Here is a 27,369-nt window from a genome sequence, read left to right as displayed (position 1 = left end):
TACATAGGGAGATAACTTTTACCCAAAGAGAAATGTAAAAATATTTTCCTATTATGGTCCAAACCTGTCCAAATAAAGGGCAGAGGGCAGAAGGGTACATTTTGGGACTTGAATTTCATCCTTTCGAGGACACCAGTGTGGTGACCTCATTGGTCATATGTGTTTGGTGTGCCCATCCCATTGTGCAGTATCCACCTGTCTCCCTCAGTGACACCCAGAGCTGCCGAAGCTCAAAGTCCCCAAGGTCAGAGACCCTTGCCAGTGTGGAATGTCCCCCAGTGACTGCATTATAGTCTCTGAACAGGGAGGGGAGAATTGTCATCCAATTCCTTCTGGTTTGTGAGTCAATGCTTGGAAGAAAATTAAGATCACTACCTCCTAAATATTAGGAATCTGTTTTGGAGCTCCCACATGTGATGCCTTAGAAACTGGTGAAGTTGGATGATGTCTCAGGCACCACATGAACCAGCACTAAGTCATGCCTACAAAAAGTGCCGAGTCATGTCCATGGGTATGACCTCCAGGCATTCTCACATCTTCTGAACTCTCTTCCAAAGATTAAGTCCATGTAAGCATTAGGAAAAGTTCATTGAGATAGTTAATAACAATACATCTATTGGAGTATTTGATAAGCTAGAACATTTCATTTTCTAAACATGCCTGATCTGTATATGGTAATGAAGCTCAAAAATAATCTTGTCAGAAAAAATAATTACATGTGACTAGACTCATATATTATGTTTTTAACTGGCCTGCTAAAAGCAATTTGTAAAAAAAAAAAAAATGCATACCACTTCATTACTCACCTATAAATGTGAACACCACCCCAGAGCTATTTGTATATAAGCTAACCTATGCTAACCAAGAAATCTGAAAAGGTAAGGCCATATTTTATTTCATCTCACATCTCAGTTTTGTGAAATATCTATTATTCAATGCCATCTGTTGGGACTATATTCAGACCAATGTAGGAGGCATTCAGCATTCCCCGCTATTCATCACTTGACCCATTTTAGGGCCGGTGTGTTCTTTTTTTTTTTTTTTTTTTTTCACAAGAAAATAATCTTCCTTCTGCAAGGTCCCAGTGTGGGAAGAGTTGGCTCCTGTCAGATCTCGCTCTTGAAATACACAGGAAAGTGACTGGTCTCTGTGCAGATGATCAAACTGCAAAACCCCCCGTTTTATTTTTTTCTCACAGTTTTCCTGGCAGCAGGGGAGAAAAGCAGCTGGGTCCAAAGTATGCTGTTTTTCAAAAAAAAAAAAGCAAAGACGACACCATCAGACTCCAGCCCCTCGAGAAGTGCACCCTGGGTAGACCTCCCTGCGTCTCAGCGGCCAAGTGACTGAGCATTGCGAATTTTTGGCTAATGTACCACCGACAGAAAGGGGGTTTGGTTGCTTCAAATGAGGCCAAATGGCACTCTCCAAGATTTTGGAGAGAAGCAGGACTGTGTGTCTATCCCAGTAGGACAGTTAAGCTTGAGATTGGGCCTTCTTATAAAACAAACCAGACTATAAACATTGCAGCATTTGAATGTAGTTGGTAATGCTATTTGCTGAAGTTGCTTGGTGATTGAGCCTAATTTCTACGTGCAGCATGACACCCACACTTACTAGTCAGGTCAAAAAAAAAAGGGGGGGTGGGGATGGCTTAGGGCTGAGGGCTGTTCAGTGGAAAAAGTGTTCACATTGCAAGCATGAGGACCTGAGTTCAATCCCTTAGTACCCATGTGAGGTGCTGGACATAGTGATTCAAGACCTATAATTCCAGCCCTGGGGAAGTGGAGCAAAGTGGATCTTCGGGGCTCTTGGCCAGCCAGACTCACCTCTTTGGTGAGTTTCAGACCAGTGAGAGATTAAAAAAAAAAAATCCCCAAAAAGAGCTGAATGACATTCCTAAGGATAATCCCCAAAGCTGTCCTCTGGCCTCTAACCTCTCCACACACTCGCACGCATGCACGTACAAACATGCGTATGTTATCACTTATGTTCATTTATTTGAGGGAGAAAAGGGAGAAAACGGGCACACCACTGCAAATGAACTCCAAACATTGCCGCTTTTGGGGGGGAGGCTCTATGTGAGTAATAGGGAATCGGTCCTAGGTGAGCAGGTTTTGCAAGCAAGTGCTTTTAATCACTGAGTCATTTCTCCATCCAACCTCAACTTTTAAAAAAAGTACTATTTATTTATTTATTTAAGAGTATATGTGTGTGAGAGAGAGAGAAATGCAAGGGGAAGGGGGGAGGAATGGACACACCAGGGACTCTGTCGCTGCAAATGAACTCCAGATACATTGCCACTTTTTGCACCTGGCTTTTCATGCTTAGTGAGGAATTGAGCCCACGCTGCCAGTTTTTGCAAACAAGCGCCTTTAGCCTCTGAGTCCAAAACAGTTTCAAGGTGAAGCTACACTGCTGGTCTTAGGTGAACTCGGGTCTAGGGAGAGTAATGTGGAGGCAGATGCTCTTTTGTCAAGCAGTCAGAAAGTCAAGACACACCAGACCCGTGCCTGCCTCAGAAACAGATGTTTTGCAGGACCGCCATGAGATTTAATTAATAAAAGTATTTCCAGACTCTCTAAGGAAAGGCTAAGTTACATAAGCATTGAGATCTCATGCAGTTCCATGTTTTTTCATGAGTCATTTACACCTCATGGTGAGAGGTTGGGTAGAGTTCCTTTGTATGTAACACCCCAAGACATAATGGCCGCTGCAGCTCTGTGCAGCTGGAGAGGAAATGTCAGGAGCCCCAAGGAGCAGCTCTCCTGCCTGGTGGACCTTCCTGCTTAGGAGACTTCAAACACTGCCCTCCGCTTCTGCATTTTGATGAGATGGAGGGAGGGTGGATCTTACTGGAGTTTGGAAAGTCTAATTCTCCGTTGGTGGTTGTCAGGCCTTGCTCCATGTCTCTAATCTTAGTTTGCTTTGCTCAGAATGAATGGGCAGTGCGTGTGTGTGTGTGTGTGTGTGTGTGTGTGTGTGTGTGTGTGTGGTTTCCAGCTGTAGCTTTGTAAGGAAGGAGAGGATGGCTGCCATGTTTGTACCCAGCCCAGGAGGAGTGAGGTCTTTCTTCATAGCACCTACTGTGAACTTGAGTAAATGTTTACTCGCTAATTACCCAAACTTGGGTGTGCATCTCCTTTCTGTGCAGGTCCTCATGGAGGAGAGTCAAGCCCCACTGTGGCTCTCCTTAAAGAAATGATGCAGCCATATATCATGGACAGATCGGCCCCCTCCAGCCTTCTCTCCAGTCACATCACAGGAGGCTGTAACTTTGAAGGCCTGAGTTTGCTGATCCTTGCCAACATCAACAGTTGGAATACATGATAGAGATAACCAGGGATTCATTGTTTAGTCAAAGAGGAATGAAATGATAACAGCATGTCATTAAAAAAAAAAAAAAAAAAAAAAAAAAAAAAAAAAACTCCAGGGCTAGAGAGGTGACTCAGTAATTCAGGAACGCGCCTGCAAAGCCTAATGACCTGGGTTTGATTCCCCAACACTCACGTGATAGCAGATGTACAAAGTGGCTCATGTTTCTGGAATTGGTTGGCAGCAGTTGAAAGGTCCTGGCGCTCCCATGCTCTCTGTCTCTCTCTCTCTCTCCCTCTGTGCTTCAAAATAGATAAAAACTTTTTAAGAAGCAATAAAGTCCAAACAATTAAATAAATTTCATTATGCAAATACCACTTCACGGGAAATCAGCTCCATGCAGGGCTTCATCCCTCTACTGGCCAGGGTCATGGCTCTGAGGCACAGAGTCCAGGGTGGAGTAAAAGGAACAGAGAAAGCATGACACTGCATATGCTATCACGTGGAACCCCTATTTCTGGGCTCGACTTTCCTTTTTGCATCTAAAGAAATGATAGCTCAGATTTTGCCCCAGCCACTAAAGAACAGTTAGAGCCTGCATGGAACCTCAAGCCTGTCTGACCTGGAGATTGTGTGTCTTTCTCTCACTGTGTAAAATCACCTGAGGTCATTGTCAACATACTGTTAAGGGGGAAGAGATTCTGAGGCTCCGCCCCTCCCTGGGGATTTATGTACAGTCATGGCCACTAGTTGCTAGGGGAGGGAGAGACACTTTCTTCGCTGGTGTAGCCACCGGTAAGGTGACCTTGTCCCTGTAAGCAATGCCAATGACACTCGTGAATACCAGCAATCCCACTGAGGAAGACCCTCAGCAGAGTGGGGCCAGGGAGGAGGGAAATGATGGCACCAACACATGTTGTGTCCATACAAAGTTTCTACTTAATAAAAAAAGAAGAAGAAGAAAGTAGAAGGAGGGTAGGTTGAGAAGGAGAAGGAAGGAAATCTACAGGATAGAGACAAGAGAGGTTCATAGAGGGGAGTGTGTGAAAAGCGCCAAAAATAGTGTACACATATATGAAAATGTCATGAAAGTCATGGCTGTGTGTAATTAGCATATGCTAATAAAAATACATGACACAGGACTGGAGAGATGGCTTAGCTGTTCAGCACTTGCCCGTGAAGCCTAAGGACCCGGTTCGAGGCTCGATTCCCCAGGACCCACGTTAGCCAGATGCACAAGGGGGCGCACGCGTCTGGAGTTTGTTTACAGTGGCTGGAGGCCCTGGAGTGCCCATTCTTCTCTCTCTTTCTCTGTTGCTCTCAAATAAATAAAAAGTAAAAGAAAATACATGAGACAATCCATTTCAAGGGAGGAAAAGTTAATCTTGGCTCACAGCATTAAGGGTTTTAGTTCATGATCATCCGGGCCTGTGGCAAAACAGTACATATTGCATACATGATGGACAAGGCCTGTTTACCTCATGGGCAACTAGGAGGCAGAAGATAAAGAGAAAGGGACTGGGTCATAACATCCCCTTCAAGGATACATCCAAACTTCTTTTCACTAGGTCTTATCTCTTCTGTCTCCCAATAGTATAAAGCCAGGATCTCACCTTCTGTATGTGGGCCTTCAGGAGACATTTGAAACCAAAACTGTAGCTGTCAGCTCCGTTTTTGTTTGTCTGCCATACTGTTCATGCCTCCCCACTAGCATGTAAATAGCTAGGCAGGGTTTCAAGATCGGTGTCCAGCTTTATCTCACCGTACCGGCAGATGGAGAAGCTGTAGTTATGTCAGGCCTACGGAGCAGGACAGTGTAGTTTTGCATGAGCAAAGCAGCTTGCTTTGGGCTTTGCTGGGAGATTGGATGACACCCGGGCGTATGGAACGGTGAATGCTGTGGTCGTGCTAAGAAGACCAGGCTGAGGAGGTACGGAGGGAGGCGCGGAGTCGGGGCCTTGGATAGCAACGTGAAGCAAGATGGGATGTGTAAATGTCATGGCCGTTGAGAGTGAGTGGGGACCTGGGAGAGGCCCAGTGCAAGGTCGCTGGTCAGAGAGCTGCTCCTTCCTCCACGAGGTGATAGATAGTAAAGATGGAGAAGGGAGAAGGGAAAGCTCTGGGGTGGGGGAGGATGAATAATCACAGACATCGGAGTCTAAAGAGGCCATCACAGGCCTGTAGGTTACCTGTGGATTTCTTCGTCCTCGCCACCACCCGCTCCTCCGCATGGCATCTCTGCCACGTACCTACCTACTTTGATAGAACAAGTTGGCTTACCGATCATTTCTGACACCGGGTTTGTGGAAAACCAGAGCTGTTGTGGCTGTTAGAATCCGCCACGCATCTGCGTGAAGTTATAACGTGCTGGAAATGTTGGGGTCTGTTTGCTTTACTTCCAGGTCAAATGAGATTATTCTTATCATCCGTCTCCTCGCTCTGTGGTACTCAAAGATTCGGAGCTCATGCTGATAAGCTGCTTGTAATCAAATGCACACATTTGTCACTACTTGCCACTAGGCCTTTCTGGAAGGAGCATATTAAGCTGATCATTACGAAATGTCACGCGTTTATCCCTAGTCAGTCTGACCCAAACCAACACCAACTAAATCGTACAGATCAAACTTCAGTCGTAAGAGTAAATTTGCTGCGATCCCACCTTCCCCCGCGATAACATTGCTTTATATAAATGTGATGCAGGGCACGTTATACATTGGGACAGGAGATCAGATCTACCAAGCACCTTGCCCCGCTCATATAAATTGGCAAAAGAAGCAGGCTAAAACCTGATTATCTGTGTCCTGCCAAGGGCAATGTTTCCTTTTCGGTCCTTCACTAAGTACCTACCTGAAAAGTACCTTAAACGTAGTGGAAGAGGCCCAGGGTCTGAAGAGCACACACACAACACGAGCATAACTCAGGCCACCACCTTCCCTGAAGCATTTGCCATACGCCAGGCATCAGGCACAGCCTTTGTCGCACCTTATCTGAAACCAAAACTGTCCCTGAAGGGACCATTATTAACCTCTATACAGTGATGAGCCAACTGCAGTTTAGAGACATCGGGAAGCCCGTCCAAGATACTGTTAAGTGGCCAAACCAGATTTCATACTTTCTCCAGTATCCCAAACCTCCGCTTTACAACTAAAAAAGACCTAGAGTGTTGTAATGACTTGCTGAGGGTTACATTAAGGATGAGAAGTTCAGTCTGATACTAAGGAGCAATAGGCTGCTTCCTCTCCATCAAGTCAGGTTCTGCATGAAGTTGCTAGGTGTACTTGATGTTAAACAATCCATAACTTCCTCCTTAGAATTTTGGGAGTCTGTGTGTGTGCGAATATGTGTGATATGGGTGTGGGCATACGTATGTGTGTAGATGCACATGCAAGTCTGTGCGCGTGGGTGTAGAGGCTGGAGGACAACTTCCAGTGTCGTTCCCCCCATCTTTTTGGAAACAGAGTCTCTCGTTAACCTGTAACTCACCAAGTAGGCTAGGCTGGCTGCCCAGTGAGCCCCAAAGAGCCCCATCACCACCTCAGTCTCCAGCACTGGGATTTTAGGTGTGCATGCCACACCTGTCATTTACTGTGGGTTCAGGGGATTCAACTCAGATCCTTGTCCACAGAGCCATCTGCCCAGCCTAGAAAGGTTTTCAGAGAATCAAAAAGATGCCCAGAGACATTCCACTTGATTTGCTGTTCTCCAGGTATTTCCCCAGTGTTGGTTGTATACTGATATAGGTGCGTAGTTCTTCTTATTGTTCCTTCAGTATTGCCTGTCGTCACGCTGAAAACGTGACGGGCCCGAAGGACTACCTGGGTTAAGAGGACCCGGGAGTGGACTTACTTGAGTCAACTCCTGCAGCTCATGTCCTTTCCCTGGCTCCGCTCTGGCCCTTGCCACATGAAGGATGGCCTTGAACCAGGAAAAGAAGTTACAGGGAGTGTAAAGGAGAAGTTTGTTGTGTGCTTGGACCTTGGACAAGGCAATCTTAAGAGCTGGTTGGGTTGGGGGTTTTGTGCTTGTTTGTTGAGCATAAGCTAAAAAGCCCTCTCCGCTTCCTGCTTGCTTGTGTGAGGTCTCTGTGAGAAGCAAAGGTTTGAAAGTCTAAGCACAGATCCCTATTAGCCAAGCCTGGGAACAACAGAGCATCCATAAATAGTCACATCCTCTTAAGTATAGTGATCTAAGAATTGCTGAGAAGGAATATAGCTTGTCAAAATATTTTCATGTTGTGGCTTTGCCTAGGAAATTAGAATAGCGTCAGTATTCTCATGTAATAAGGGTGGCATGTATTCTGAACTTATTACCAGCAGATACTCATGAAATACATTAACTAGAGCCCACAGCATTGTATGAGTGGGATATTTTTAAAAAAAATATTTATTTGAGAGAGAGAGAGAGAGAATGGGCGTGCCAGGACTACTAGCCACTGTAAACGAACTCCAGACGCATGCGCCACCTTGTGCATCTGGCTTACATGGGTCTGGGAAATCGAACCTCGGACCTTAGGTTTCACAGGCAAGTGCCTTAACCGCTCAGCCATCATTCCAGCCCAAGTGGGACCATTTTTAATGTTCATTACAGAAATGAGGAATACTAAGGATTAAAGATGTTGAATGCCACACCTATGCTCACAACTCGTGTGCTAAGCCTGGGAGTTGGGCTTGAGCCAGATCTAACTTTTGAGGAATGAGGATGCCAGCTTTCCATGGTGGTGGACACTACCCACTGCTCACTGACTACGGTCTGTGCTTGTACAGTAAAAGATTTCAGTTTACAGTAAGTACTCTGAGCCTGAAGTCAGCACTTTAATGAAAAAAAATAATCAGAGCAATGCGGTCTACATTAGTCATCAGTGACGGTGAGGATATGCATTGCAGAAAGGAAAATACATGCATTGGATATTTTTTTTAAATCTCAATAATCAACACCCAAGTATATTTTCCACCTCTGGAGTGCCATACAAACCCTATTTTTAAAGGCACAATGGTATTATTTGAATGACTTTAAATAGAAGCTGAAATCAAATTGGATTTAGCATTATGAATCCTAACATAATAGCCTAAGGGAAATCAGCCAGCATTTCTCAAAACCCAGAATCACATACCCGACGCTTTGTATGCATCATTTCATTTAATACTCAACTCAGCGAAGTCTCATGAATTTTCCACATGAGAGCAAATCTTAGAGAATGAATTGCTTACGATTTGGGCTGGGCAGGTTGAGACCTCAGGCTTTCCTGCCTGCAAATCCCATGCCTTGCTGGCTGTACAATGGAAAACACGGCGGCTTGTGGTCGATGTAGGATTGGCACAGACCTCGTTATATGGCTTTCCTCTAAGAACTCCTGCCAGCTGGAGTCGGGAGGTGACAGAGATATGGCTCAGTGATAAAGCACTTAACATGCATGAAGTCACAGTTTTGATCTCCAGCCCCATAAGAAAAACAGTGCAGTTCCTGGTTTTGAAAGTTTTAATCATTTTAGGGACAAAGTTCCCGTTGAAGTAAGAACTTTCAGATGTCTAAAGTCAGGATCAGAAGTTGCCTGACAATAATACTGGTTATAAGATCAGCAAGGGAATTCACATTTCAGTTCAGTTAGGTGACATATAGGGGGAAGAAGGTTCCCCTTCACCCCTCTCTAGGTAGTCAGGTGGTGGGTAATTCTGGCTGGAAAGAATCAACCAGGACTCCTGTCATCCCAGGCTTTTACTTTTTATTTTTTAAGGAGTATTTCAAAACAAAAAAAAAAAAGATAAATTTTTGTCTTTTGTCCCTGTAGAACTCACCTTACATCAAACCAGTAAACTGAACAAGACAGAATGCTTTGGGAAGCTTGCAGGAGACCAGTGAAAAAAGAAGTGGCTAGTAGAAGCTTAGTTCTGTTATGAGTAAAACAAAAGAGCTAAATGAGAAATTGAGCTAAGGTGGTGACTCCTGAGCACGATCAGAACCAGGAACCCCACTTTAAAGCCACACATGAAAGAAAGGGCAGGAGGGAGGGGTAGGTGGGATTAAGGATTGCCAAGACACAGAGCCAGCTGTGGTGGTGCACACAAGTCCCAGCACTCAGGAAGCTAAGGCTGGAGGAACTGAAGTCTGAGGCCAGCCTCGGCTACACAGGTGCCAGGCCAGCGGATCTGCATCGCGAAACCTTTTCTCATAAAGAACAGGGGAGGCAGGAGAGGTGACTTAGCAGTTGAAGCGTGCTTCCCGAGCAATAATGAGAGCCTAAAGGAGCCTGAGAGACTGCTTGAGTTTGGTTCCGTAGCCTGCATTAACAGCTGGGCATAACCATGCATACCTATTATCCCAGACACCAGAGATCACAGACACTCAGAAACGGCAAGCTCCCAAATCAGTAAGAGACTCCGTCTCCAGGAGATAAGCTAATGAGTGGTGCCGGAGGGGAAGCTTGACCTTCTCCTCTCCTCTGTACACATGTACAAGGGATGGACACGTCTGCACACACACACACACACACACACGCATTTACTACACACGTACTATAGTACCCATTAAAAAACACACCTCAGGAGTAGAACTGCAGCTCAGTGGTAGAGTTTATTTCTAGCAGGTATGCACAAGGACCTGGTTCAACTGCCAGTACTGGTGAGAAGAAATGGCAAGAAAGGAAATGAGGAGCTGGTGTGTACTGGGCATGGGATTTTCCACTAAGATGAAAAGTCCTAGAGATGAGTGGTGGTGATGGTTGTACAACCAAGAGGTTGGACGTAGTGTCACTGAACTGCACACTTAAAAATGGTTAAAGTGGTCATTCCCCCCCCCCCACCCCGAGGTGGGAGTCTCACAGTAGCCGGGCTAACCTGGAATTCACTGTGTAGTCTCAGGGTAGCCTCAAACTCACGGCAATCCTCTGATGTCTGCCTCACAAGTGCTGGCTAAAATGGTAAATTTTATTTTTGTCTTATTTGCCACAGATTTTTAAAAAAATGGACAAGAGATCTGAATGGGCATTTATCCAAGAGAAGAAATGATTAAGAATTGGCAAGCAAGATGTCAGATTGTACCTAGGCTGTTACTTGTAAATCTTACAGTGGAAGATGGTTTTTTTCATGATAGAAATCCCTTATCATTGCCCAGTTTCTTTTTGAAATTTTTTACTTATTTGTTTGCTTACTTTTATTTATTTATTTACTTGAGAGCGACAGACACAGAGAGAAAGACAGATAGAGGGAGAGAGAGAGAATGGGCACGCCAGGGCTTCCAGCCTCTGCAAACGAACTCCAGACGCATGCACCCCCTTGTGCATCTGGCTAACGTGGGACCTGAGGAACCGAGCCTCGAACCGGGGTCCTTAGGTTTCACAGGCAAGCGCTTAACCACTAAGCCATCTCTCCAGCCCTTGTTTGCTTATTTGAGAGAGAGAGGGAGAGAGAAAGAAAAATGGGAACACTTAAGACCTTTTGTCACTGCAAACGAACTCTAGAAGCATGCATCAGTTTGTGCATCTGGCTTTACATGAGTACTTGGGAACTTGAACTGTGGTCTTTAGGCTTTGCAAGCAAGCTTCTTTAACCACTGAGGCATCTCTCCAGCCCTGCCCTGTTTCTTTTTTTAATTTTATTATTTATTTATATATTTGAGAGAGAGAGAGAGAGAGAGAGAGAGAACCAGGGCTTCCAGCCACTGCAAACAAACTCCACATGCATGTGCCACCTTGTGCATCTGGCTTACAGGGGCCCTGGGGAACCAAACTAAAGTTCTTTGGCTTTGCAGGCAAATGCCTTAACCACAAAGCCACCTCTCCAGCCCCCCCCCCCACTTCTTTTTAAGAGTTCTGTTTTCCTATGGCAGATAACTGCATGCAAGTATACATCCTTCTTCAGTGGGCTGAGTCTGCTGGGTTGATTCTGGAACCCCAGACCTTATTATTAGTAAGAGCTTCAATTATGGATTCAGAGGCAGCATGTCTTACCATTTCTCAGCAAATGTATAGTGAGAACATCTGTGCTGCAAGCAATGTGGGACCCCCTGGGACACAGCCCCAGTTCTCATGGGCTTGCAAAGTGATGGGTACTTGTGATGAAGAACACCAATAATTTACAGTCAAACCTAGGGGCTGGAGAGATGACTTAGCAGTTAAGGCTCTTGCCCAGGCTCGATTCCCCAGGACTTATGTAAGCCAGATGTACAAGGTGACACATGCATCTGGAGTTCATTTTCAGTGGCTGGAGGTCCTGTTGTGCCCATCCTCTCTCTCTCATAAATAATAAATAAATATTTAAAAAAATAGTTCTGGGTCATCTCAAAAAGTAGGTGATTATGCTGAAAAATACGAAAATGGTACATTCCACAGGGCTGGGGACTTGTAGGATCTTGTTTCTGTGTTTTTTTTTTTTTTTTCTTGTCTTGAATTTTCAGTTTATTACTGTGAGCAAAATCTTTTTGAAATTTCTTTGCAGTTGTTGCATAAACATTGTATCTCATCAGTGTTTCAGTTTTGTTTTTTTTTTCTTGGACACTGAATTTGCATGTCTGTCAGTGAGTTTGGTTTATTTTTCATTCCTAACTTGTCAAGTCATGGCCTTTAAAAGATTTAATATACTCCAATGTCAAAAACAATTATAGTGGGCTGGAGAGGTGGCTTAGCAGTGAAGGTGCTTGCCTGTAAAGCCAGAGGACCCAGGTTCGATTCCCCAGGACCCACGTGAGCCAGATGCATGAGGTGGCGTATGCGTCTGGAGTTTGTTTGTAGTGGCTGGAGGCCCTAGTGTATCCGTTCTCTCCCTCTCTCTCTCTCTCTCTCTAGCTTTTCTGCTACTGGTACATGCATTCCCCTTTCCCTCTCCTTTCTATTCTTTCTCTCTCTTCCTTTCTTTTACTCCCCCATTATTACAATAGTCTTAGATTGCGGCAGGGGGGGCTGTAGGCTGGGAGCTGAGGAGATTGTTCAGTGAGTAAAGTGCTTGCCATGCAAGCATGAATACCCGAATTCAAATCCCCACATAAAAGGCTAGGTGTCGGAGCACACACCTGTAATCCCAACAATGAAGAGGTGGAGACAGGAAATCCCTAGTTGAAGCAGTGAACTCTAGATGTATTGAGAGACACTGTCTCAGAAAAGTGAGGAGAGCAATTGAGAAAGCCATCTAACATTAACCTCTGGCCTCTACATGCATGTATACACACATACACATGCATCTGCATACACACATGTGCCCTTATACCTACACACACATATATGTGCACATTTCATGCACATGTTTCCTGCAAAAGTAAACCATAAGCAAGACTAAACGAATTACTTAAAATATTGTCTATTTGTACAGCAAAATAGATCTTAATATTTTGTTGCATAAATTAAGTTTCTGAAGGCATAAAATTTTATTTCTTATATTATACCACCATGTGCAGTGTACCCCTTCAATGAAACCACCCGAGGTGGGGGCAGCTTACTTAATGAGAGCCTCACTTCCTACGCATATCATTTTAAGTATTCTAAATACTGGGAATCTTAAAAAGTCTGGCCCAAATATGATACATTGTTCCACAGTATAATAGAGGAACTTTTTAGCTTCCTTTAATATAGACAGTGCTTAATTTTAAAGGATATGTTTACAGTTCTTTGACCACTTGGCCTGGAAGCCAGGTTTCCTGTAGAAACAACAGTGGTCTTCGTGGTTCAGGCCCCAGGTTGGCTGAGGAGTGCATCGTACACACATGGATGAGAACAAGCTCTCTGAAGGTTAGGCATTCAGAACGTCCTTTGAGTGAATGGGCCACTGTACCAAATGCTTGAGTTCAGTATCCAAAGTGCTTTGCCGAGGGCCCTTCCCCAGCAGACCCATTCATTACCGGCACCTTACGGAATTTAGCGCTCACGACGCTCTTCATGGAGAATTCAGTGAGAACAGCACACTGTGGACAGAGCGTGTGCCGTGGTAGTGGATGTTTCTGTTTCTCTGGGATTCGAGAACGATGTCCAGTGGTCACGCCTGACCCAAACTCCCAGAATGCTGGGATGGAGGAGTCACACTCCATGCTGCCTTCCACCATCTAACTGTTAAGGAACCTTCATGGAGTAGCGGTATGAAGTCAAGAAAGGCAGGTGTAAAGCTGAGCATGGTGGCACACATCATTGACCCTCATTCAGGAGACTGAGGTAGGAGGGTCACCTTGTAAAAAGCCAACGTGGCCTATAGAGTGAGCTCTTCAGCAGTCTGGGCTAGAAGAGCCTTCCTCAATAATAATAACAATAACAAATAATAATAATAGGTGAAAACTAGGAAGATGAAATCAGACCTCTTCCTGGGTAGCCACAAACCCCACTGACACTAGCCCGTCCCATTTCCCATGATGCTGTGTGGTCTGAGCTGTCCACGTCCTGTGTTCCTGGCTCGTGGATGGTCCTTCCAGCCTAGAGTTGCGTTACATTGTGGCCTTCTGTGGCAGCTGTAGTGCAAACCTCATCTCTTAGCTTCTGTTTCTGAATAAACGCACAGCACCCTTGAGTATGTCTTTAACTCTTCTCTTCTGCAGCGCCAGGGAGGGGAAAGGACCAGGAAAAGAAAAGGAAAAAACTGCCTCAAATCCTTTTACCTTCTTCCTTATTTGTATCCTGTAAAAATAAGCAAACAGCAATCGTTTGGGAATGGCACAATGACTGGAAGACAGTGGAAAGAAGACACCCTTTCATGTGATGACTATTGGAAAGGGACATGGGAATAGAAAGAAGCTGGCCTGGAGTAGATGAAGGGAGCCTTGCTCGGAGCGGGTTACAGTGGGCAGGAACCACTGGACATCGCTCTCGAATCCCAGAGAAACAGAAACATCCACCACCATGGCGAGCGCTTTGTCCACACTGCGGTCTCACTGCGTTCTCCATGAAGAGTGTCGTGAGCGCCAAGCTGACCATTAGTCCTGCTTCTCTTTGCCTCCATGGATGATAGAGCAGCCCCACACCCCCAGCCAGAAGATGTGTGGGGAGGGGGGGTTCCCATCCGCACAGTAAGGACAAATGATGAAGGGTGAAATGGGCTTTTCTGAACACAGAGCATGCCTGGGCACCGAGCTGTCTATCCAGGGAGGAGGGAGGTTTGCTTTGTTAGATAACTCAGGGATTCATTTACTAGGATACCACCCCCCCTATGTCCACAACCAACCACAACCCCCCCCCATATCCACAACCAACCACATTACAGCTGTCAATGCAGTTTTTCAGTCTCCATCCATTTCAAAAAAAAAAAAAAAAAACAGGGTGGTGGTGGTGGTGATTTGAAGTGTATTATATTTGTAAGGAAAATCCGAAGTTACATCTAGAAATATAATTTCTGACCCCACAAAGTCACCCCAGGATGACCTTGAGGATTTTAGATTCTCACATATGAGGACCGGAGTCCTAGCTCAGTACAAAAGCACCAGGATTGTTGTTCAGAAAAACTGGATTTGAGAGAGCCCAGGGCTGAACTGGAGAAGCTAATCCTACTGTAAGCTACACAAGAGTGCTTACGAACCCAACTAGGTCTCACATGAGAAGAAGCTTGCCCAAATCAGGAACTTCCAGGTGTGGATTTTGTCCAGATAACCCAAGCATTGATGATGGGGTCTTGGCTGATCATCTTTAGTGAAGGTAGAGTTACTGCTTTCCATGTGACCCTTACTTACCAGTATTTTTGGTGGTAGTTTTATAGATTAGAATGGCTCATGGAAATCTCTTCAGTAACAACAGAGTAGAAAAATATCAGATGAAAATGAGTCACTTGCAAAATGATGTCATTGAAAATAGAGAAATAAGACCTTCAGATGGTAACTCTGCATTAGCAACAGAAAACAAAACAATAATTCTAGCAGAATTGCTCTTAAAAGTGCTGCTAACTTCAGTATGCTTGTCTCAGGAGTAAAAGTGTCATATTTTTCATTTGTTTCCAGGGCCCCAGTGTGTGCTTCCTCTGTACAAATGAAAAATGACATTTGAAAAGACATTAAACATGATAGCACATTACCTTCCCTTGGAACAGTAATCCCCTAACGTAATAAACTGGTTTTCTGAGTTTCCGCACATCTGATACTGATCACCTCTGAACATTTTATACCGTTGACAAAAAAAAAAAAAAAAAAAAAAAAAAAAAAAAAAAAAAAAAAAAAAAAAAAAAAAAAATGCCGGGCTGGTGGCGCACGCCTTTAATCCCAGCACTCAGGAGGTAGAGGTAGGAGGACCACCGTGAGTTCAAGGCCAACCTGAGACTACAGAGTGAAGTCCAGGTCAGCCTGAGCTAGAGTGAGACCCTATCTCAAAAAACAAACCCAAAATAATGAAAACAATAAAAAATAAATCATAAGATAGGCCAAAGAGGGCTGGAGAGAGGGCTTAGCAGTTGAGGCGCTTGCCTGCAAAGCCTAACAACACTGGGTTCAATACCCTAGTACCCACATAAAGTCAGATGCACTAAGTGGCGCTTGTGTCTAGAGTTCATTTGCAGCAGCTGGAGGTCCTGGCGTGCCCATTCTCTCTGTCTGTCTCTCTTCACTGTCTGCTTGCAATTAAATAAAAACATTTTTTTCTTTCTTTTTTTTTTTTTTTTGTTTTGTTTTGTTTTTCGAAGTAGGGTCTCACTCTGGCTCAGGCTGACCTGGAATTCACTATGTAGTCTCAGGGTGGCCTCGAACTCACGGCGATCCTCCTACCTCTGCCTCCCGAGTGCTAGGATTAAAGGCGTGCGCCACCACGCCGACTAAAACATTTTTTTAAAGATAGGCCAAAGAAAGTTCTTGGCAGTACACATGTATGTACATGCATACTTAGAATTTTAAATTAATCACATTTTTGTTGTTTTCCAGATACTATAGGTATTTAGCAAACAGAAGACATTTGCTTTTGACTTCAGTAATCCGCACTGTGATTAAATACCAACTTATATTAGTCCAAAAGTGTACAAATAATGTCTCTGCCTTTGTAAAGTCTACTTCATTCAGAATGATCCATGGGCTTTGCCTCTCTGCCCTCAGGGAGCCTGAGGTAGAAAAGGTTACCATGAGCCGGGTGTGGTGGCACATGCCTTTAATCCCAGCACTCAGGAGGCAGACGTAGAAGGATCAAGGATTGCAGAGAGTTCAAGGCCACCCTGAGACTACATAGTGAATCCCAGGTCAGCCTGAACTAGAGTGAGACTACTTCGAAAAACCAAGAAAAGAAAGAAAGGAAGGAAGGAAGAAGGGAAGAAAGAAAGAAGGAAAGAAAGAAAAGGTTACCATGGAGAATGGATATGGAGCCTTAGAACAAAGAAGAGTGGAAAATTAAGGAGTGGAGAGATGGAAGGAGGAAGTAATACCAATTAAGGAGTAGTAAAAAGATTTTGTGTAGCCAATGAGGAGAAGAAAAGTGTCAGTGAAGAAAAGTAGAAGAATTAGAACAGAGCTCAAGGCAGAGTACCTGCCTAACGTGTGCAAGGCCCTGGGTTCAGTCCCCAGCACAGTAAAAATTAATCATAAAAGTCAAGATGGTAAGCAACAGGCAGGTCTCTTGAGCTTGGTCATATTTGGAGGAAATTTCACTTGATTTTCTTCTTTAAAATAAATGATGATGGGCTGGAGAGATGACTTACTGGTTAAGGCACTTGTCTGCAAAGCCAAAGGACCCAGGTTTGACTCCCCAGGACCCACGTAAGCCAGATGCACAAGGTGGCGCATGCATCTGGAGCTCATTTGCGGTGGCTAGAGGCTCTGGTGTGCCCATTCTCTCTCTCTCTCTCTACCTTCCTATTTCTATATCTCTCTTTCAATTAAAAAAAAATGTTGACTTTTGTTTTTAAAGAGACAGTGAAATACCCTTTCTTAAATTACTTCTGAGGTTACCGAACCCTATAACCGTGGCAAAAGCATTTGAAGAAATCAACTGGGCTCTGTTGTTCTTTTGAGGTAGAATTTTTGTTTATGTGCCATGTTTCCCTCCTTCCTTCTGTGAGTGAATTAGGCTCCAACCTGAAATATTTTTTCTTTTATTGATGTATAACAGGGAGTGAGACTATTGGGGAGGGATATCTACTCTTCTGGAATGGATCTGAGTCCTGAAGTGTCCTGAACGCATGCAGAGTTTCATATGTCTTGTCCAAAGGGTCTGTGCAGCTTGTCCAGAGGGTCTGTACAGTTCGTCCAAGGGGTCCTCTTCTTGTTTCCATTACTTTCAGTCCCATCAGGAATCTGGTAGTTACCTGTGGCTGTGGCTTTTTATCCTAGTGAATTCCTGTGTATTCATCCATACATTTACCCAGGTTCTAGTGAGTGCCTCCGGTGTGCCCAGCCCCTCTCTAGACATGATGAACATAGAAACCAATTAGACACTCCTCCTGTCCTCACCTGTGCTGGGGGCTTACTTAGTGTACCATCTCCGCTTGGAAATAGCCACTTCCACTGCCATGTTAGTAACAGCACAATCCTCTGAGGTTCTTTTCATATTTCAGCAAGGCCACACAAATATTTTATAAGGTACACCTTACCTCTGTCTCCTAAGTCAGCATTACAAAGACAGAGTTTGATGGCTAGTCATGGGGAAGGGGAGATTTAATGAAACATTCCATATTCATCTTTTCTAGTTATTTTGTGGTTTGGATACATAGGAACAGTTCACAGTTAATATAACCTTGAGCTGCAATTTTAAAAGTTTTTAATTGTATTTAGAAAGTGAGAGAGAAGCACAGAGAGAAAGAGAGAGGGGGGAGGGAGTGAGGGAGGGAGGGAGGGAGGGAGGGAGACTGAGCACACCAGGACCTGCAGCCACTGCTAACAAACTCCAGATGCATGTGCTACCTTGTGCTTCTGGCTGTGTGGGTCTTGGGGAATTGAACATGGGTCATCTGGCTTTGCAGGCAAGCACCTTGAGGCTAAGCCATCTCTGCAGCCCTTGAGCTTCCATTAAAAAAAAATGAAATCACATCTCTTAATCTTGGCAATGAGTACTTTTGTTCAAGAAGTATATGCATTTTAGAAACCCTCTAGAAGCATAGTTTTCAGTTCCTGAAGACCAATCAAAAGGTAGAACAGTCAGCAAGTGTTAATACTTGATGTCCACGAAACACTACCAAAATCCTACATGGCGTTTTCTCCTTTCTTTTGCACTCTCCCGCATGAAGACTGGCTTATTCATCTGTTGAGTTCCTGGTGCCGTTGAGTCCCAGTTTGATGTCCCCGTTTCTGCTTTCAGCCAAGTGCACTTCACACTCTGGTCAGCAGTTTTTCAAGTGATGGATGGCTCAGCCTAAATCTATCATCATTAAGTACGAGACAAGACAGCATGAATATTTCATAATTCGAGACTCCATCAAGGGAAGGATGATCGTATTTTCTTTGTAGGTAGCTGGTGTCTATTGGCCAAGTGCCCTATTCCTGGGAGTGAAAACTAAATGTCTAGCCCTATTTGCTCTCCATACTGCTGCCTTTCCTGATGTTGCTACACCCCAGATAGAATCTCAGCTCAGGAAACAGCAACCCACACGTGGTGGGTATCTCCTCCCAAGCCAGTGAGGCTGATGGATATATACTTAGAATACAGCCCAAAGATGAGTTGACCCAGACAGTGTTGTTTTCTGCAGTGTGAATTAATTGCTGAATTCCCATTGCTTTTGGAAAACGGAAGAACAAGTGGATATATATATGGTGCCTGGAAATTTCATCATGTCTTTGTAAAGTAGAATTGTGGGCATCACTTGAGTCTCATTTTTGTAAGTTCTCCTTTTAGGACAAAGGAGTTATAAATAATACTTTTCAGTTCAAAATTTTGATTTTCCACACATGACCGTCTGTAGTCTTATTTAAGAATTTAACCTCCATGATAGCTTGCCAAGGTTTCTCAGAAGCTTACACAGTGTCTCTGAGATGGGGTAGGATGTCTTTTTACTGTGACAGGCATGTTTCTAGCATCTGTTGGGAGGAGGCTAGGGCAGGATGTGGTTGCCTGTCCTTGCCAGCAGTCTCTTCTATTTGTAGCTACGTCGTTCCTCCAGATAGTCCGCACTGTCTCCCATCTTGTGTACCAGGCTGTTTTTTCCAGGACCCACCTCCTGTGCCCCTGCCATGGCCTACCCTTCCCCTGGGCCCCAAGGTAATAGGGATTTTTTAAAACACACTCCTCAGCTGACATGCTAGGGGGTAGAAATAAGCTTTAAGAACCATAGCTTCCCCTAATCCCTGGCATGACCCTTGTGTCAGGAGCAGAGAGAACAGACACCTGGAATAAAAATGCCAGTTGCTTCTTCACACACTTCCATATCTACAAAATATGACTGCCCAAACACATAGGCTCACAGAGCACTGGCAGACATTCTAAGAGCCTACTGAAAAATCAGGAACTGCAGTGACTTGGAAGTTGAGTTAGGAACTTTGGGTAGCCACCTCAACTTGGACCATATTCAAGGTGGAAAAGAAACAAGACATTTGGTCTCCTGAGCTCACTTTGACCTCTGTGTTATAATTTACTATTTTTAACATGGAAAAGCTCAGGGTTAGGGTTTGCCCATATCAAATTTGCAGTCTGTCTGTAACCAGGTCACTTACAAGCCTGGTATTGTAAGAATATATGTTTTGTGCCAATACTAAATATTTAGGCACCTTCTGAAGCCTTCATTCCCCCCCCCCCAGCTACTAAAATTGTAACAAAGAATGAAGATATATAGCAATATGGATAGACCTGGAAGGAAATCTTTGAGATAGAGCCGTAGGAAATCATACAAAATGTGCCAGTTCATCTTTGAATTATTATATTTCTTGGGCTGGAGAAATGGCTTAGCAGTTAAGATGCTTCCCTGCAAAGCCTAAGGACCCATGTTCAATTCTCCAGATCCCAAATTAGCCAGACACACAAAGATGAGGCAAGTGCAAATCACACCAGCCTATTAGGTGGCACAAGCATCTGGCATTCAGTTGCATTGGTGGAGGCCCTGGCATGCCAATTCTCTCTCTCTCTCTCTCTCTTAAAATAAATAAAATGAAATAAATGAATGAAAATTAAAAAGTGAAAATTTAAATTATATGTCTTTCAAATAAAGGTATAATCTGAATAAAGAAAGCTAGCTTAAAATCTAGACAGAGGATACTGATTTCCCTCACCATGTCTGCCCACCTCCTACAGCCTCACTAGTGTGTACACCTTTGGTTCTCTCTCTTCTCCTGCTATATTCTCCTGGTAGTCTTCAGCTGCATACATCACACACTCCCCCAGGAGCCCTAAAACCTGTAGTATCATGTCTCCCCTAATGTGACAAGTGGTGATCAAAGGCTCTATTTTATCCATTTCCAGAGCACACTTCATCCCAAAGTGCACTTACTTCAAACTGCCTCAGCAAGTTATAGTTCTCAGAAAATAAAATTAACAATAAATGATATTTTCAAGAAAAAATGTTGGCATCCTCAAATAGAACTTCTAAGGGGAAAAAGTGAAAGCTTTCCCGACTCCTAAGATCAAATCTCTGAACCTCTTGAAGTTCCCAACTGCTAAGAGTGCAACTCATTTTACTGTGTGTTTTTTTTTTTACAAGTAGCCAAAGATATTGCCCACAGTAGCCAATTATATGGCTTAGATGCCAAATAAAGCAGTTACAGCTTCAAGTTCATTAGCATAAGAGCTCAATTTTATCTGTCCTTATCTATGCATTGGCTCTTAAGTAAGCTATCAATAGAGAAAAGCAGTGTTAGTGGTCATAGATAATACTTCTAGATAATTTGGGGTTTTTTTTGTGAGGCAGGGTCTCATTCAAGCTGACCTGAAACTCACTCTTTAGTCCCAGGCTGGCCTCATACTCACAGTGATACTTCTGTGTCTGCCCCCAAGTGCTGGATTGAAGGTGTGCACCACCACACCCGGCCTTTTAGTTAACTTTGAAACTTATTTCAAATCCAGCCAAATCTCAATAGTCATTCATACATACATACATATATACATACATATATATATATCCTTATCAAATATGTGTTCAAAGCATTTTTGTAAATTTCTGCAATGCAAGTTCTCCCATTCCAATTTTCCCACTACAGTGCATTCTTTGGGTTACTTTTCTTTCTAGGTGGTTAGAAGTTTCATTCTTTATGTCATTTTGATTTCAGTCAGTAAGCAAGAGTACATGTATGTTCCAAAATGTGCCTTGTTATATATTAGCTTAAGAAAGTGAAAACTTTCTCTGAAATATTTCAGAGAAAGAAATATTTCAGAAAAGAAAATAGAAAACAGGACATGACTTTTATGTCCTAGGACACATCCTTGTTTGGAAAACAGCACTGAAGCACAAGGAGGAAATAGAAAAAGATCCTTCTCGGTAATCAAATATGTAAACCTAAAAATGATGAAGTTATAGACTTACCAGTTGGAGAATTTAAATATTATGTAATTGCAGTGTGATTATCTAAAATAATATATGAGTCATAGTCACATAATAGATACTATAATAACATCTACACTTAAAAATCAGATATTACTTTTCTTCATATGTGAAACAAGAAATGTTATTTTTTCCCAAGTAGTTTTAAACCCAAAGATTTTCTTTAAAAAAAAAAAAAAAAGCACAAAGGGTGATTTTGCTGTTGGGACAAAATACCTGACCAGCAACAGCTTAAATAAGAAAACGATGTACTTAGGGCTTACGCTTGCAGAGAGTAGAGTGCATCATGATGGAGAAAGCACAGCACAAGCGGACAGGCAGTATCACATCTTCATGTCAGCAAAGGAGATGTAGATCGAGCAAGTGAGATTGGGCTGTCAGAGCTCACAGATAATGCTTCCTCCAGTGACACACTTCCTCCAGCAAGGCTCTACCTCCTAAAAAGTTTCTGCCCTTTGCAAACAGCTGAGGATTAAGTCACAAACACATGAGTCTGTGAAGGACATTTTACATTCAAACCACTGAGGCCTCAGTATCAGAAGTTCTGGGCTTTCAGTTAGCATAACTGCGAACAAGTTCTATTTTTATCAGTGCTGTACATACCTACATGTTTTAGTAAAATGAAGAATATGTTTATTTTGTGAGAGATATCATTTGAGCATACTAAAATAATTGCATATGAACTATAGAAGTGCTCACTCAAGGGGAGAAATACATCCATTAGTTCTGATCCAACGGGATAATCTTATTTATAGAAATGAACCTTTTCCTGGGATTTGAATCCCAGCATGTGTGAATATTAGCTGGTTTATACTGTAAGGAACTTCTATCAGTTATGTTTCTAAACAAAGAGTTGTGGCTACTTGATAAATAACCATTCGAAATGTTACAAAAAGAACAAATATTTTGTTAGAATTTTGAGTTCAATCTTAACCACATAGGTCAAACTCTTCCTTTTAAAAAAGCATAGTATTGAAAATAAACTTGAAGGGGCTCTGGGGGTTTAGTTCAGTCATCAGCAGACTACTTGCCCTGTGTGTGTGTGAGAGAGAGAGAGAGAGAGAGAGAGAGAGAGAGTGAAAGAGAGAGAGAGAATGAGCAAGCAAGAGAAAAGAGGAGAAGTTAAAGATCTACCTACCAGGAGGAGTTTGTATGCAATAGTGTAGTTTTAGCTGTGCTTGTGAATTTATGAAGAATATTTTAGTGGCTATCAATAATCCCACTGAGGATGGCCCTCAGTGGAATGGGGGCAGGGAGAAGGGGATATAAGAATATATGTAACCTGATGGGAATATGACCAACATGTTATATGTTCATACAGTAAAGTCCATAATTAATAAGAATTAATTTTAAAAGGATGTTTTAATTGCTTGATTAGATCATTAGCCTTATTTCTCTTTAATATACATATTTAAGCATATCTTAGTTTAGAAACTGGTTGTTGTTACACCTTGAAAGCAAAATTACTTGGAATAAGGCTGTATCCTTGAGTTGTAAATTAATAGATGGACAATGTCTGATTTCTTATAAATTTTAAATATTTATATTTAAGCTCAAAAACTTTCTGGGTGCAAATAAGTCCCTTGATCACTATAGCAAATATTAATTGGACAATAATGTGAACATCTGACAAAGAGCTAGAATACAAATAAAAATTTTAAATAAGACTGAGGGCTAAACAGACTGCATGCCCACCTATATGTTGTCAAAGTTTTATAGAAAACACTGTGCACTGGAGTCATCAGTCTTTATAGTGGCCACATAGCAGACGTGGCTAAATATAAAACTTTTTAGCATGGAGGGTGGGAATTTTACAAAGTTATGATTGTACCAAAATGATGAGACTATGAAGAAAGTTACTGCTTTCCAATATCTGTGTTTTCAAAGAGTAAGACTTGAACTTGTTACTTGCCCTTAGAGAAGGAGGCCTAAATCATACTTGTCTTTGTCTTCAACAGATAATTCTGAAATAATCAACAGAAACGGAATGGAATGCCAAGAATCTGCATTGAGAATAACTAAACATTGTTACTGTACATACTATCCTGTTTCCTCCTCAATAGAATTGCCACAAACTGCATGCTAAATAAAGATTTAGTTCTGGACAGACCACAACCCTAAGGAGCTAGTGCTGCTGTGTCATATATGAGTATTAAATATGGTATGCTTAGTATATTCCAACCTAAGATAGTTAACTACCTGAGACCAGCTGTGATGTTTAAAGACATAGAGGATAAAGTTTACTTTTCAAGGGTTTCTCAACCTAGTTTCTGTCCTAGGAATATTGTCTTATCTCCGTAACTATAGCGGATGCAGAAAGTCCAGCCAAATATACTCATTTCGACTCAGAATATTTCAAATTTAGCAATAAACAATTAGCATTAGTTTAAACACCTATTCCAAGGGCAGGTCCAATTCTAACTCCAGTCACTCGTCATTTTACTTATTCACTGGATCAAAGGGTTTGTTTCACCTCTTGACGAAATGACGCTGCAGCAAAGACAAGACGTGAAGTAAAACAGATAACCTGCCCCCGCAGGTCTAAACTTTGAGCAGAACTTCAAGCACAAAGATTGGGGACCCATCAGAGTGTGAGATTCAGTTTGCCTGGAGACGCCGCACCGAATCACGGGATTCTAGAAATAACATTTAACTAGATTGAAAAAAAGAAACTTTGCACGGTATGAGTTTCATACCCCACCCAACAAAGTCTTGAAGGTATTATTTTACAAGTATATTTTTAAAGTTGTTTTATAAGAGAGACTTTGTAGAAGTGCCTAGATTTTGCCAGACTTCATCCAGCTTGACAAGAACCAGAGGCTCATGCCAACAGTCTAAGGGAACAGTCTTTCAAACTCACCCTCCGGTTGCCTGTTAAAGAATAACTCTTCGAAACTAAACCACATACACACACACACACACACACACACACACACTCACACATACACACACACATATACACAAAACCTAGTCAAATAAGGAAGCTGTAGGTGAGGAGATCTGTATAATATTCTAATTTAAGTAAGCTTGAGTTTAGTCACTGAAAATTCGACTGTGACTTTAATCTAAATTACTATGTAAACAAAAAAGTAGCTAGTTTCACTTTTTAAAAAATCCATTACTGTTTTGCATTTCAGAAGTTGGATTAAAGGGTTGTAACTAACTACAGCATGAAAAAATAGTTCTTTTAATTCTTTCACCGTAAAGCATATTTTATGTCTCAAAAGTATAAAAAACTTTAATACAAGTACATACATATTATATATACACATACATATATATACTATATATGGATGAAACATATTTTAATGTTGTTTACTTTTTTAAATACTTGGTTGATCTTCAAGGTTAATAGCGATACAATTAAATTTTGTTCAGAAAGTTGTTTTAAAGTTTATTTTAAGCACTATTGTACCAAATATTTCATATTTCACATTTTATATGTTGCACATAGCCTACACAGTACCTACATAGTTTTTAAATTATTGTTTAAGAAACAAAACAGCTGTTTTAAATGGATATTATATGTAATTGTTTGAAACATCCATTTTCTTTGTGAACATTTTAGTGATTGAAGTATTTTGACTTTTGGGATTGAATGTAAAATATTTTAAATTTTGGCATCATCGCCTGTTCTTGAAACTAGATACATCAACCACATCACCTTTGGTTTGAGAAAAAATAGCTGCATTTAATTCATGTCAGTCAGAGTCTATTTACTATCTAATTATCTTATATCATAGACCTGATAACCCTATCAAAAGAAAATTACATTCTAAGTGTAATCTTACATAGTGCTTGTATTGTTGCGTTTGTTTTAATTTGTGGAACGGAATTGTATCTATCTAACTTGTATTCCTTTGGTACTTTCATCTTTATGTATTATTGATATTTGTGATTTTTCTCAGCTATAATAATGTAGTTATGCTACAACTTGCCTAAAACACTCAAACTTTTCTTTGTTTCCTTTTTTTTCTTTACTCATTCATTTAAACTCATTGACAATATAGTATGCATTACTAAAAGGTAAATTATGGGAATCACTGAAATATTTTTGTAGACTAATTGTTATAACATTATCTTTTTTCCTTTTCATTTCATGGTTTTGTTTTTTAAAAATTATTAATACATAACTATTTTCAGCCCTTTACTAATGGAGGATCAGAGCACCACCTGTATCCCCAAACAAAGAGAGATGACTGTATTTTTTACTATGATACCCATTTTCCAGAATTGTGATTATAATATGCAAAGAGTCATAAATGCCATTTACAATAAGGAGGAGGCAAGGCAAATGCATAGATGTACAAATATATGTACAACAGATTTTGCTTTTTATTTATTTATAATGTAATTTTATAGAATAATTCTGGGATTTGAGAGGATCTAAAACTATTTTTCTGTATAAATATTATTTGCCAAAAGTTTGTTTATATTCAGAAGTCTGACTATGATGAATAAATCTTAAATGCTTTGTTTAATTACAAAAAAACAAAATCACCAATATCCAAGACATGAAGATATCAATTCAACAAATACTGTAGTTAGGAGACTAACTCTCCACTTGTACGGGAACTACATTTCACTCTTGGTTTTCAGGATATAACAGCACTTCACAGAAACATTCTTTCAGCCATAAACCACTGGTAACATTTCTACTAAACCTTTCTGTAACACTTAAAGAATTCCCTCATTCATTCTCTTACAGTGTAAACAGGAGTCTAATTTGTATCAATTCTATGTTTGGGTTGTAATATTCAGTTCACTCACCCAATGTACAACCAATGAAATAAAAGAAGCATTTAAAAGGATGGCACAGTCTTTTTTTCTCTCTCTCTCTCTCTCTCTTTTTTGTAAACATAATTAAACAGGTTTGTTTTTACCCTGACATCAGTCAGGTTCTATGACTTCGAGAAGAACAAACATTGGTCATGAAAAGGCAGATAGATAGTTTTGGCTTTGTCTTTTTCACAAGAAAACTAATTCAACACGGGTCGCTTTGGATTTATTTTTATAATCCTTTAAAGTTAGTAATGAAAGTCTTGAGAGATGGTTGAGTTGGCAGAGTGCAAGAATGAGCGTCTGAGTTTGGATCCCCAGCACCGCGGAGGCAGAGATGGGCAGACCCCTGGGGCTCAGTGGCTGACGCGAAGAGCCAAGCCAATGACCTCCAGGCTCAGCGAGAGACCCTGTCTCAAAATAATAAGGTGGACAGTAGTTGAGAAAGACACCCCACATCGACTTTCGCCCTCCACACACTCACATACCCACACACGAATCCACACTTATACAAACATGGCCTGCACACATAAACACACAGAAATAAAAATGAGCCATTAAAATGCATTTCCCACCATTCAGCACTCTTCTCCATGATTCTTACTGGTAGTGAATTCTGGCTGTTAATGAATAGATGGGTGCATCAGTAACCAAAGAGAAGGAAAATATCAGTGTCGTGGACGGAAAAGAAAGTGCACTGAGCGGTGATGTATCTTACGGTGATCACCCAGTGGACATGGTGACTCAGGCTGCAGAGACAGAAAGGTGAGTCTTGTATGCACAGTCCTGACAAAGGAAACCAGAAACAGCACATAGGTGTTACCAGAGAAAGGGAAGAGAGTTGCTATTGCTCACTCAGTCCTTGTCCTCAGAGGTAGTGTGGATAAAAGTTAGCCAAAGATTCCCTTTGACCTAGGATACTTCCTTCCAACCCAGGATATTTTTCCAG

At 41.9% G+C, this 27,369-nt stretch overlaps 1 protein-coding gene across 6 annotated transcripts in view; it reads left to right on the top strand.

Annotated features, from left to right (window-relative positions):
- Mbnl2 (muscleblind like splicing regulator 2) overlaps positions 1-26,452 on the top strand; it is a 193,507-nt gene extending 167,055 nt beyond the window's left edge. For all 6 annotated transcript variants that reach the window (XM_004651060.2, XM_004651061.2, XM_045146356.1 and 3 more), the window contains one exon: positions 23,600-26,452. In XM_004651060.2, coding sequence (XP_004651117.1) covers positions 23,600-23,727 — 128 coding nt within the window. In that variant the 3' untranslated portion in view covers positions 23,728-26,452. The remainder of the gene's footprint in view (positions 1-23,599) is intronic.
- The last annotated feature ends 917 nt before the right edge of the window (positions 26,453-27,369 follow it).

The sequence above is a fragment of the Jaculus jaculus genome, chromosome 3 (genome assembly GCF_020740685.1).
Source record: "Jaculus jaculus isolate mJacJac1 chromosome 3, mJacJac1.mat.Y.cur, whole genome shotgun sequence".
Taxonomy (NCBI): domain Eukaryota; kingdom Metazoa; phylum Chordata; class Mammalia; order Rodentia; family Dipodidae; genus Jaculus; species Jaculus jaculus.
Note: the sequence above shows the minus strand (reverse complement) of the source record. Positions and strands in the feature narration are given on the sequence as shown.